General features: G+C 49.9%; 1 protein-coding gene across 1 annotated transcript in view; it reads left to right on the top strand.

Moving 5' to 3' along the window:
- The first annotated feature begins 448 nt into the window (after positions 1-448).
- Positions 449-12,727, top strand: part of LOC129547364 (polycystin-1-like protein 2) — a 98,903-nt gene continuing 86,624 nt past the window's right edge. Inside the window, 1 exon segment of the mRNA XM_088830778.1 lies at positions 449-816. Coding sequence (XP_088686904.1) covers positions 516-816 — 301 coding nt within the window. The 5' untranslated portion in view covers positions 449-515.

Below are 12,727 nucleotides of genomic sequence, written 5' to 3' on the forward strand. Positions count from 1 at the left end.
TAGGATGAAGCCACGCTGGGAGAATGTGATTATCATCTGGGCAAGTGGCCACTCCAGACAGTAGGGCTGGATATGAGCACATCTTAGTTTCTTTACCACCCATAACTCTAGCTTTCCTGCTGTTTTCCTTTTATCACATAGTTCCCACAAGGTGATGGCTCCTCATGAAACATTTAGCCCTGAAGGGTAATGACACAAAACCAATAACCAGGAGTTTTTATCAGAAGCTAACAGTTGACCCAATGACAAGCAGACAGGTGATGCAGCATTGTTATCTTTCTCTACAAGACTGTTTTGCAAATTAACTGGATTTGGAACTGTCATGGAACAAAGAGCCGGGGGAAGCAAAACGGCAGACACATTCATCCTGAGTGTTTTGTCTCTTAAACAGGAGGTTAGTCACTATGGTGTGACACAAAAAGAGGAGGGAAGATGGATGGCAGTCAGTTGTGAAGGCACCAACATATGAAGGGCCTGAGCCGGCTCCGCCCAGATGCTCCAGCCGTGGTTCAGAGATGAGCGCCTTGGCTGTGGCACTCCTGGGGCTTGCTCTGGGGTTCAGGGCCATTACTGCTAAGCCAGAGGACGGCAGCTTTTGCTCTAAGAGCCAAGTGGCTTTCAGAGATGCTTGCTACGAATTTGTGTCTCTCAGCCGCACCTTCTATGGTGCCCAGAGCTGGTGCGAGGGGCAAGGAGGCCACCTGGTCTTCATTCGTGATGAAGGCATGCAGCAATTTCTGCAGAAGCACCTCTCCCAGGACAGGGAATGGTGGATTGGACTCACAGGGAGCTCGGCTCAGAATGGAACTGCAGAAGGTAGGTGCTGTGATAATTATACTTCATGGGGAGTTCGTGGCTGTGATTCTCACCATAGCTTCTTACCCAGAGCTCCATGGAACAAGTTAATATGTGCCAATTCTCACGATTAGGAGATTCTCCTTTTGTTGTTTTGTGGATCAAATGAAATAATTCTTGCTCAGTAGCTAGCAGAGAATCTGGCACACAGCTAATGTGCTAGAAACATCCTTTTCTTTACTTGTGCCTAAGACTAGCTGTGGCATCTTCAGTTCTTGGTGGAACAGTGCTGGGCACTGCCCTGAGGGCTTCACATCCATTTTCACACTGAATCCTTATCATAATTGATGAGAATTATCACTGTTGTCCCTACTTGATAGACAAGAAAACTGAGCCTCAGGAAATAATGACTAAGCTATTTCCAAAGCACTTGCATATGCCTTTCCTTACTTGTTATGAGGCTGAAGTGGGTTAAGTGCTTAACACAGTTCAGTTCACAACAGAAAGTCTCATGTTAGCGGTTGTCCTGGAAGCCCTTCCTTCTCTCGGTTCTTGGTGGAATAGTGAGCCTTCCTTCAACCCCCGCACGTTCAGGTGAGTCCTTCTCTTTGCACCTGAAGGACCGTGTCCACTTCTGGCATGACGTCGGTCCTTAGGTGTCTTCCCCTACACTGTGAACTCTTCAAGGGACGGAACCGTATTCTGGCCATTTTTGTTTTCCTGGGGTCCGTTCATAACAAAGAATGGGTGTTCATATTTAAGCTTTATACCTGCCCTACGAGGCAAGCACTGCTACATTTATTTTATGGATGGGGAAAATAAGTCCAGAGAGAGGCCATGACTTGCTCAAGATGACAGTGCCCTGCCACCTTGCACTGCCCTATAGAAGCTGCTGGGCTTCAGCAGTGAGCAGCTTGGTCTGGGCTGAGCACCTGCAGAAATGTGCCAGGATGGATGGAAAGGCTCTAATAAAGGAGCAGCCGGCAAAGCTCAGTTTAGGAAACTTACAACCAGGAGATCTGAATTCTAAGATGCATCTTCAGGTGACATCCATTGAATGGTTTCTTGTTTTGTAGGCACAGAAAACGTGGATTTCAGTATATTAGACACCCGTTTACATGCAGTTAAAGGAGCACGTCTATTTTAAATTTTTGTGTATTTGTTATTGGCTGTCCTGGGTCTTTGCTGCTGCATGAAGGCTTGCTCTAGTTGCAGCGAGTGGGGGCTGCTCTCCAGTTGCAGTGGCTTCTCTTGTCCTGGAGCACGGGCTCTAGGGCTCACCGGCTGCCACAGCTGTGGCATGTGGGCTCAGTAGTTGTGGCACGTGGGCTTAGTTGCCCCGCAACATGAAGGATCTTCCCAGACCAGGGATCGGACCAGTGTCCCCTGCATTGGCAGGTGGATTCTTTATCACTGGACCACCAGAGAGGTCCAGAGCATGTCTGTTTAAAATCTCCAAGGGATACTGCATGGCTGTTACAGAAAATGGGGTCAATCTGAGTAGGCTGCTAGGTCCCAACCTCCAACATTCAAAGTTGTTTAAGAAGCAGGGGACTGTCCTGGCTGTGTGCAGTACCATAGCATTTGTGTAGTATGCTATGTACCATTTGTGGACTAGATTCCAGACACTCTAGAGGCTGATGTGTGGATACCATTTGCTCTGGAAAAATTTTCAAGAAACATAACAATGATGGGAGAAGTGTGTGAGTTGAAAGAGGGAAGATGTGTTCATTTTATGCCTTTTCGCTCTTTGAATCTTCTTTAACCATATGGATGGATTCCTTTTCCTCTAAAAAATGGTAAATGTATTTTTAAGTCTTCACAGTAAATATTTCATATCCAGTGCTTTCGAGATCTCTGGTGTCCTTGATATACTTACACACACACACACAGAGTCTCTCTCACTTCTTCAGGAGACTTGTCAGTGCATTCAAGTCTCTGAAGAGCACTGAGGCAACAGAAACTACTTCTACTTTAGCTTATCACTGTCCACGTATATATAACAAGTCCCCCTGCTTCTTTCTGGAATATCTCTTACCATCCCAAGGCACCTTGGGATGCTATGCTCTTCTTTAGACTGTGCTTAGACATTGCTGGAAGCATCATTTATTTAATCACACTGCCTTGCATGGGCTCTCTGGTTCAGTGCCCCGGTTTGCAGGTCAAGAAACCTGGAAGACAGGTCTTCCTGTCTTACGTTGGAAGACAGTGGCTAGGCAATGCCCCTGCACTGGCGTGGCACAGAGGCCTACAGGCTGTCTGTCAGCAGTGATTAAGCACCCACTGCACATAAGGAGTGGCGCTGGGGCAAGGCCTGGTGGTTGTGTTCCCATCCCAGGGCCCAGGATCTGGATGGACGCCTCATGTGTGAGCTACACCCACTGGCGCCGAGGGCAGGATGCTTCTGTACCCAGCACCTGCAGCTACATCGGGAGAGACCCTTCCTTTAGGTGGGTGGCCTCGGACAACTGCACGCAGGAGCGCGCCTTCATCTGCGAGTTTGGTGAGCTGGCCTCTGCTCTGGGGTCTCCCTCCATCTTTTTCTGTCTTGTGCTTTGTCTCTGCCTCTCCGCGTCTCTTCTCTCGCTGTGTCTCTCTGCATCTCTCTGTCTCTCTGAGTGCCCACGGTCTCTGCGTGTGAGATGCTCTGTGTCTCTGGGTCTCACTCCATCGTCTCTCCAGCTTGCACCCCTGTCCACTTACCTGCCTACCTCTGTGCTGGTCTCACGTGTCTCTGACTCCCCCTCCGCGTTAGAGGGAGATGCTCGGCCCCATTTCCTCTCCTTTCCATCTTCCCATGGAAGGAGATGTGGTCCCAGGAGATTGTTCTCACTCGCCCTTGACTCCTGCTCCCTGGTCAGCCTGGCTTTAAGCCCCTCACCCCCAACTCCTGAATCCCCTCCGTGCTCGGCTCTTGCTCCCTTTCCAGCTGCTGCCCGTGGTTGACCCTTTGTGGGCCCTAGGGGTTGTGTGTGTGTGCAAGTCCCTGAAGGCGTGGTCTGTCGCTCCACGCCGGGTCCTGCCCGCCATGTGGGGCCTGGTCTTGGAGTTGAGCTACCCCATGGTCCCCTGACCCTCAAGTCAGGCTCAGCAGAAGTTTCTGGGCTTCCTGGGCCCAGCTCTCTTCCTGTTTCTAAGCCCCTTAGTGGAGACTCTGGCTTCCAGGTCCCGTTCTGGGCTCGGACACTTACAGGGGTCCCTGCTGTATTTCCCCCGTGCTCAGCTTTAAATAGGTGCCATTTGAGCTTAACTCTCCTGCCTGGCTGATTCTGAAACTCAGAAACTTTGTGCACCTGTGGGTTATGTAACTTCCCTGGCTTCTTACCAAAGTCCCTCCCCCACCCTCACCAAGCTCCTCCCCCTTCCCCACCCCCACTGCAAGCCTGTCTCAGCACTTTCAGCCCAGGGGTTGAACTGTGCACGCCTGTGTGCACTTACTCGTCACACAGTAGGAGGACTGCTACTATTCTATGGCAGGCCCACTACAGAGCTAAGAAAAGGGAGGCTCAGAAGTAAGCCTGGCCTGGGGTAAGTTCCTGGCCCAAGGTCACACATCCAGGAAGTGAGAGATGAGATGTGATGATCAGAGACAGAGACGGGGGAGATGCTTTGCTGCTGGCTTTGAAGACGGAGGAAGGGGCCACAGTGTGAGGACTGTAGCCGCCTCTAGAAGCTGGAAAAGGCGAGGGAATCGATTCTCCCCTAAAGGCTCCAGAAGGAACCAGCCCTGGCCGCACCTCGGTTTTAGCCCAGTAAAGCCCACACTGAACCACGAGTATAAGAAGATAAGTTTGTGATGTTTAAGCCACTAAGTTTGTGGTCATTTGTTACAGCAGCCATAAGAATGACCACAGATTTTGGTCTCAACCTCTGCCCTGTGGCGCTCCCACCAGGCAGACAGGCTTGAGTTTGAAGCCAGTGGTTCCCACTTTCTGCTGTTCACACCTGAGCCAGGTCAATAAACAAATGCTTACTTAGTGTGGACCACATGCCAGGAGCTGGGCTGGAGTGGGGTCTCAACACAGGGAGCCCGCAGAGCCCAATGTCACCAAAGAAGAAGATAACAGTACAGCTCATAGGACTGGTAAAAAGACTCAAAGAAATTACTCATTCATTCAAAAAATGCTTGTTTAGCATCTGTTATGCACCAGACATTGCTTTCAGATAAGGCTCAAGGAAGGTCCTTAAACAGGAGGAAAAATAGTTGTCACTTCTGTAGCCCCGACTCTACATGTAAAGATTCATCTGATCCTCCTAACAGCTTTATAGGGCGTGATATTGACTACCCCATACAGGGGAGGCACAGAGAAGCCGAGGAACCTGCAGAAGGCAGCACAGCCAGAGCAAGGCCGGGCTGGCCCAGACCCTGGGCAGTCTGGCTCCAGAGCCAGGCTCATGCCCACCACATTGGTTCTCACCCCTGATGAGTCAGCTCCCACAGAGTCCAGCATCTCACAGTCCTGGCCCGAGGCCCCTCCACTTCCCAGCAATGGGCACTGGCCCATCTGCGACCGTGTGTCCTCCTTACCTTTGCCACAGGTGTCGGCCAGAGTCTGGCCTGTGAGGGCCTCAATGCCACCATGCACTGTGGCTCGGGGGAGGTCATCCAGGTCCAGGAGGCTTTCTATGGGCGCCGGACGCCCCATTACTGCATCCAGGACGCCGGGCAACTCTCAGACCTGGAGGAGGAATGCAGCTGGGTCAGCGTCAAGGATGAAGTGGCAGGTAGGACCCAAGGGCTCTGGCTGCAAGTGCAGGGCACTTCCCGGTGCCCACAGAAGGGGTCTGGAAGGATTGCACGTCCTTCACATCTGAACTTGGGCCTCTTTCATGTGGGAAAACTGGCCAGTCTGCCCGCACCAAGTTGGGGAGAATAAGGGGGCGTGGCTCATACCTCACCCAACATCAAAGCCACCCGATGAGTCTGGTGGGCATTTTGCTCCTCCTCCCAACTGGGTGCAAACAATATTGCTTTCTCCTAATTTAAACTTCTGAAATTTCAAAATAATTAAAATGTACAGACAAGACTAAAAAACACTTCAACGAACTCCTTGGATTCAATACCCAGCTTTGTCAGATCTTAACATTATTCCATATTTGCTTAACATTCTCTCATTACCAAAATGAATAAAATGTTAGATTACCCTCATTCCTCTTGATACATGTACTAGCATATTTGTTTCACCCTTTATGTGACTATATCATAGTTTGTCTCTTCCTCTGTTGAGAGATGTGTGTATTGACCCTTGCTACATTAACAATCCTGAAACAATTGTTTTTCTTTGTCTAAACAAACAACCATTCTGGATGGTGTCTCCCCTTCACATGAGAGGATTTCTCTAGGGCTTTGTTTTCGTAAACCAGATTAAATCTGCCTCTGAGCCAGGTTTGTCTGGTGACAAGGATTTCCCTTGGAAAACAACTTGCTTCTCTCCCCACACGTCTGACCCATGTTGCCCTTGCTCCCCTTAGAGCAGGCACCGGGGAGGGAAATGCCGGTTTCAGCTAGTTGGTTCTCTGCAACTCCCTCGTTGGCCCCAAATCCCTGAGACCATGGCCCCCCAGGGACTGTGCCTCCCTCTCAGGTGGAACTCAGTGGGCTGTTTCCTCAGACACTCAGATGCAAGCTCTCAAACCTTGTAGCCACACCCAGGGGCACACTGGATGAAGCCCTGCATCCTCTGGGGGAAGGTTGGAGGGGATCTGGGCAGAGCCCCAGGAGGTATATGTTTGTACCTAAGAGCCACCATAATGTGTTCATTCAATCAGTTTGCCAACAGACATTAATTGAGTACTGACATTATGCCATGCACGATAGTGGGCTCTGTGGATTCAGTGATGAATAAACCACAATCTGTTCTTCAACAGAGGTCACAGTCTAATGGGGAGATAGACACAAATGCAGGCAATTACCTAGCACTGTGCTCAGTGTCACGCAGAAGGGAGCAAAGCTGCTCCTTAATCACTCATGCAGAACTCACTTCGTACCTGCTCTATGTGTCAGGTACTGTTCTGTGTGCAAGAGAAAGAGCAGTGGGCAAGAACAAAGCAAAACCAAACATCCCCTCTCTCTTGGAGACTGTACTCTAGTGCTGTGGGTGCCCCTAGTAGGGAAAGAACTCATGCTGAGGGATGTAGCAAACTGGGTCCCGGCAGGAAACCAGAAAGCATGCTAGGTCTTCCAACAGAGCAGATTACCCAAGTCATGGAAGTGCTGAGAAGCCAAAGAGGAGACAAGGATGCAACCCCAGATTAGAGCAGCCAAAGCCACTACCATCCCAAAGGGCTGGAGGGACAGCCACAGTGGATGTCACACCAAAACCAGAAGTCAGGGCGCCCAGCAGGCGCTGGAACCATGACAGAGGCTGCCCTGTGGGAGCAAGGACCAGGGGGAGGTCCTTACCAGAGGGAGCTGGGGCTGCAGAGGAGCTACCGTGAGAAGGGGTGAGAGGCATCCTGCCCGCACCTCTTCCCATCTGGGGCAGGTAGAATTATGAACACCAAGGTTCCCGCCCCAGTCTCTGGAACTGTGGGTATGATGAGATGCCATACCCGTGAATATGCTAAATTACGTGGCAAAAGGGTCTCTGCGTGAGTAATTATGGTGGCTAATCTTAAAATAGGGAGATTATCCTGGATTACCCAAGTGGGCACAGTCTAATTGCACGAGCCCCTCAAAGCAGAGAACTTTCTCCAGCTAGAAGCATAAGACAAATGTGGCAGATGGAGAAGTTGGATAGATTCAAGCATGAAACAGATCTGACGATCACTGCAGGCTCTGAGATACAGGGGGCCATGTGGAAGGACTGGAGAGAGGCCCCTAAGAGCTAAGGGCGGTCCCAGCTGACAGCCAGCAAGGACATGGGACCTCAGTCCTACAGTCCCAAGGAACTGAGTTCAGCCATCAGGAAGAATGAGATTGGAAGCAGGTTCCTCCCCAGAAGCTCAAGGAAGGAAACACAGCCCTGCTGTGACACTGTGATTTCAGCCTGTCATACCCTGAGCAGAACCCAGGTGAGCCCACCCAGACCTCTGACCTCCAGAACTGTGAGATAATAAATGCACACTGCTTTATGCCACTAAGTTTCTGTCATTTGCTACAGCAGCCAATGGAAGCTAATGCATTGCCTCCAGTCTTCCATCAGCACCTGCTAGAGCACAGGGGAGTGTGGGAAATGTAGTTCCCCGAATTTGAGACCAAGTGGGATGAGGGTGGATCTGCGGGCTGATGGTCAAAGGACTGGCCCACTTCCCAGGGGAGGTGAGATCTAACTGAGACCTGAAGATCTGATAGGAATCATGCAGGAAAAGGACAACAGGGTGAATGGGGAGGGGTGTTTAGGGAGAGGGAAGAGCCTGTGTCGGTCTCGGGGCCGAGAAAGAGCGTGGTAGGTGCAGGGAGTTGCAAAGTGCTCAGCACAGGTAGAGGTGGGGCACTTGCACCCAAGGAACCCAGGCTGTAGCCCAGGATGTTGGGGAAGCAATGGAAGCTTTAGAGCAGGGGAGGAACACAGCCAGGTGTATTTTAAAGCCACCCACAGGCTGCTGTGAGTCCAGGCAAGGAAGGCTGATGCCAGAAACCCAAGTGAGAGAGGCAGGGGCCACAGACTAGGGTGGTGCAGACGGAGAGAAAGGGACAGGTTTCAGAAACAGGAAGTACTGATGGGTCTCATCAATGATGGGAGTTCAGGATGACCTTGGCATTGAGAGGAGAAGCTGGAGGAGGAACAGCTGGTGGAAAGGGGAGAAGGGAGATCATACTCATGTCCTGGGGCTGCCTTACCAAGTACCACAAACTGAGCGGCTTAAAACAACAGAAACACATTCTCTGGCAGTCTGGAGGCCGAGTCCAAAATCAAGATGAGAGCTGGACTTCTCCAGCTCTGAAACCTGCTGAGGAGAGCCCTTCCTCTCCTCGCCTAGCATCCAGTATTTGTTGGCAATGCTCCGCCATAAACCCTTGTAGATGTGTCTAATCTCTGCTTCCAGCTTCACGTGTCCTGTCTCTGTGTCCAAAGGACAGCAATCATACTGGACAAAGAGCTCACCCTAATGACCTCATCCTAACTTGATTATGTTTGCAAAGACTCTATTTCCAAGTAAGCTCACATGCACAGGCACCAAAGGCTAGAACTTCAAGATACATTTTGGGGACACACTTGAACTCTAATCAGAGATCAACACCTCATTCCAGGATAGGAGAAACCCAGGGTACCCTGTGATATCCATGTGTAGATGCTGTGTAGATGACTGGACACACAGGATCGGAACTCAAGAGAAAGCTAGACAAGAGACGTAAATTGGAGAGTCGTTGGTCCATGGCTAATAACAGCAGGTGAAGGTTATTAGTCTAAAATCACTATGGATGGTGACTGCAGTCATGAAATCAGAAGACAATTGCTTCTCGGTAGGAAAATTATGACAAACCTAGATAGTGTGTTGAAAAGCAGAGACATTACTATGCTGACAAAAATCCATACAGTCAAGTCTATGGTCTTCCCAGTGGTCACATAAGGTTGTGAGAGCTGGACCATAAAGAAGGCAGAGCACCAAAGAATTGATGCCTTTGAACTGTGGTGCTGGAGTAGATGCCTGAGAGTCCCTCGGACTGCAAAGAGAAATCAACTCTGAATACTCATTGGAAGGACTGATGCTGAAGCTGAAGCTCTAATATTCAGTCACCTGATGCGAACAGCCGATTCATTGGAAAAGTCCCTGATACTGGGAAAGGTTGAGGGCAGACAGAGAAGAGGGCATCAGAGGATGAGATGGTTGGATGGCATCACCAATGCGGTGAACATGAACTTGGGCAAACTCTGGGAGATGGTGAGGGACAGGAAGGCCTGGCATGCTGCAATCCATGGGGTCACAAACAGTTGGACATGACTGGGCAAGTGAACAAAACGAGACAAGAGGGAGGCATGAAACCATGACACAGGGGGAGGAATCAGGGCCAGGAGAGAATCTGAGGATGGGGTGGCGCTTGCCTGGCAAAGTAACTGGACAGGCAGAGAGCACTGAGGTATGCCAAAATCTGGGACTTTCCTGGTGGCACAGTGGATGAGTCAGCCCACCAATAAAGGGGACACAGGTTTGACCCCTGGTCTGGGAAGACTGTACATGCCACGGAGCAAACAAGCCCCCGTGCTGCAGCCACTGAGTCTGCACGCCACGACTACTGAAGCCTGTGTGCCGAGAGTCTGCTCTGCAGCAAGGGAAGCTACCTCAACGAGAAGACCACACACCGCCACAGAGTAGCCCCAGTTCGCTGCAACTAGAGAAAGCCCATGCAAAGCAATGAAGACTCATCACAGCCAAGAAATATAAATAAAAGTAGAAAGAAAGAAAATTTAATTTTAGTCAATCAGTCCTGTCCGACTCTTTGCTACTCCATGGATTGCAGCATCCACAGTTCAAAGGCATCAATTCTTTGGTGCTCTGCCTTCTTTATGGTCCAGCTCTCACAACCTTATGTGACCATTGAGTATAGAGTAAGAGGATAACCATGGCATAGCTCACCAAGCTCCTCTGTCCATGGGAATTCCCAGGCAAGAATACTGGAGTGGGTTGCCATTCCCTTCTCCAGGGGATCTTCCCAACCCAGGGATTGAAGCCAGGTCTCCTGCATTTCAGGCAGTCTCCTGTGTTGCAGGCAGATTCTTTACCTACTGAGCCACCTGGGAAGCCCCAATAAAGTTGTTTTAAAAAATAAATATGTATGCCAAAATCTGGAGGAGGCATGGATTTCTAAGAGATGAAAGAGGACAAGGAAGGTGATGCAGTGCAGGGCAAACCAGGATGCTCTGGAGCCAAAGAGGGAACCAGGGCCTGCCTGTCCCTTCTCCAGGCCTCTCGAGGCAGCTATTACATCTACATGGGTGGAGGGAGGGGGTTGGGATGACCCCGCAGTTTCTGACCAGAGCTCTGACCAGACCACGCTCCCCTCCTGTGGACACCTGTGCCCTTGGCAGACTCAAGAGTTCCTAATCTTGTCCCCTCTTTGCCAGTTCTCAGGATGTGGAATTCTACCTTAGGTCATCTGACTAGATGCCACTAGACCAGTGGTCCTCAAAGTGGGGCCCCTGGGCCAGCAGCCTCGACATCACCTGTTAGAAAATCAAATTTTCAAGCTGTCTTCCAAATCTACTGAATCTAAATCGGGGTCTGGAATCTGTGTCTTCACAAACCCTCCTGGGGATTCTGGTGTATTCCAACATTCTGGACCCTGAGCTATTGGAGGGAGGGAATCAGCTTCTCTCTCAGCCAACACCAGGCTCAGTGTCGGGCCTTCAGTAGATACCAACTGGTGCTTGTTGGGGGTGCAGTGGGTGAACGAACAAATGCAAGGTTGTTCATCTCTTGTCTGGTGTTATCCCTTGTCTCCTTCACACGGCTCCTGTTTCCTCTGGGATGGGGGTGCCTCCCAGGCCAGTGCCAGGGGCTGCAGGCCTGCCAGGTGGCAGCAGATGGGACCTACTTTGGAGACCTGTGCCCCGGCCGGGGCAGCTACCTGTGGGTGCAGTACCTGTGCCAGGAAGGTGAGTCCCCAGCTTGCCTGGGTGTGGGAATTCCCTTCTTATTTCCAAGCCATGTCTAGTCCCCCTTGGAGCAGAGGGAGCAGCCGTCCACGGGGTGGATCTGCAGTGTGCTAAGAGACCTCTCACTCAAAACTGCTGCCCTCAAATCTCCCTGCCTGGCTTAGCCTGGGGGAAAACCATTTGAGGTTCAGTTGCAAAACAAGCCACCAAACCAGAAGTTTAAAATAACTGTTTTAACCCCAAGACCTTTCACATTAAATTTCATGGATTGAGCCAATAAACACAACAGACAAAACCGAGATTACTTGATTAGAAGGATTTCTACATGCCACACCCACTCAACCACCACCCTCTCCATAGGCTGCCATTTTAGAATGCACAGGGACTTTCACAAATCTAAAAAACCATAAACGTAACCCAACTACCACAATTTGTGTAAGTTTTATGAATCAAGAAGGAAGACTCCCCCCATTCAATTCCATGATCCTATTTGCCATTAGAAATAACCGTTAACAATTTCGAATAAATTCTTCCCTCCTTTTAAAGTGTTTTCATAGACAGCCACAGACATGAATGTACAGATGTATATTTTCATACAAATATAAATGAGTTAAACATGTTAGTCTACAACTCAATGTTTTTCACTTAATAATATATCCTGGACATCTTTCCAAGTCACTACTTTATCCTTTTAATGACTGCACAGTATCCCATCATAAGTGAAAAGTGAAGTTGCTAGTTATGTCCAACTCTTTGCGACCCCATGGACTGTAGCCCACCAGGCTCCTCCGTCCATGGGATTTTTTAGGCAAGAATACTGGAGTGGGGTGCCATTGCCTTCTCCCATCATAAGGTTAAGTCAAAATGTATTTGACCTGTTTCCTTCTTGATGGACACCTAGACTGCCTCTGAGTTTTCCTTCTTACGGATCACCCTGTGGTGATCTCTTGTGCATGTATCTTGGCATGCACCTGGGGTTGTTTCAGAGGAGAGCTCCCTAGTAGCAGAAATGCTGGGTCATAGGGTGCGTGCATTTTAAATGTTAGTAGATAATTGCCACATTACCCTCCAAAATGGCTGTTTCGAGTTCATTCTTACTAACAGTGCCAATTCCTCTTGGGTTTGGACACCACATTATGGCCTTGTCCAACCAATTAATCAGTCAGAACAGCAAATTCTACTGAGGCTGTGAGTAACGGAGCAAGGAGCTCTGCAGGGTAAAGATGAGTCAGGGAAGGTTGGAGTCCCCAGGGGCCATCCAGGAGAGCGGAACCCACAGAGACAGGAGGAAGAAGGCTGCATGGAAGAGAGGGTACAGAACATGGGGGTGGCATTAGTTTATGGAACACACATGGGTGGAATAAGAGTTAGCGGGTTGTCTTGTTTTGTTTGCT

The sequence above is a fragment of the Moschus berezovskii genome, chromosome 22, assembly GCF_049115385.1.
Source record: "Moschus berezovskii isolate FMDL1 chromosome 22, NW_MosBer_1.0, whole genome shotgun sequence".
Taxonomy (NCBI): Eukaryota; Metazoa; Chordata; class Mammalia; order Artiodactyla; family Moschidae; genus Moschus; species Moschus berezovskii.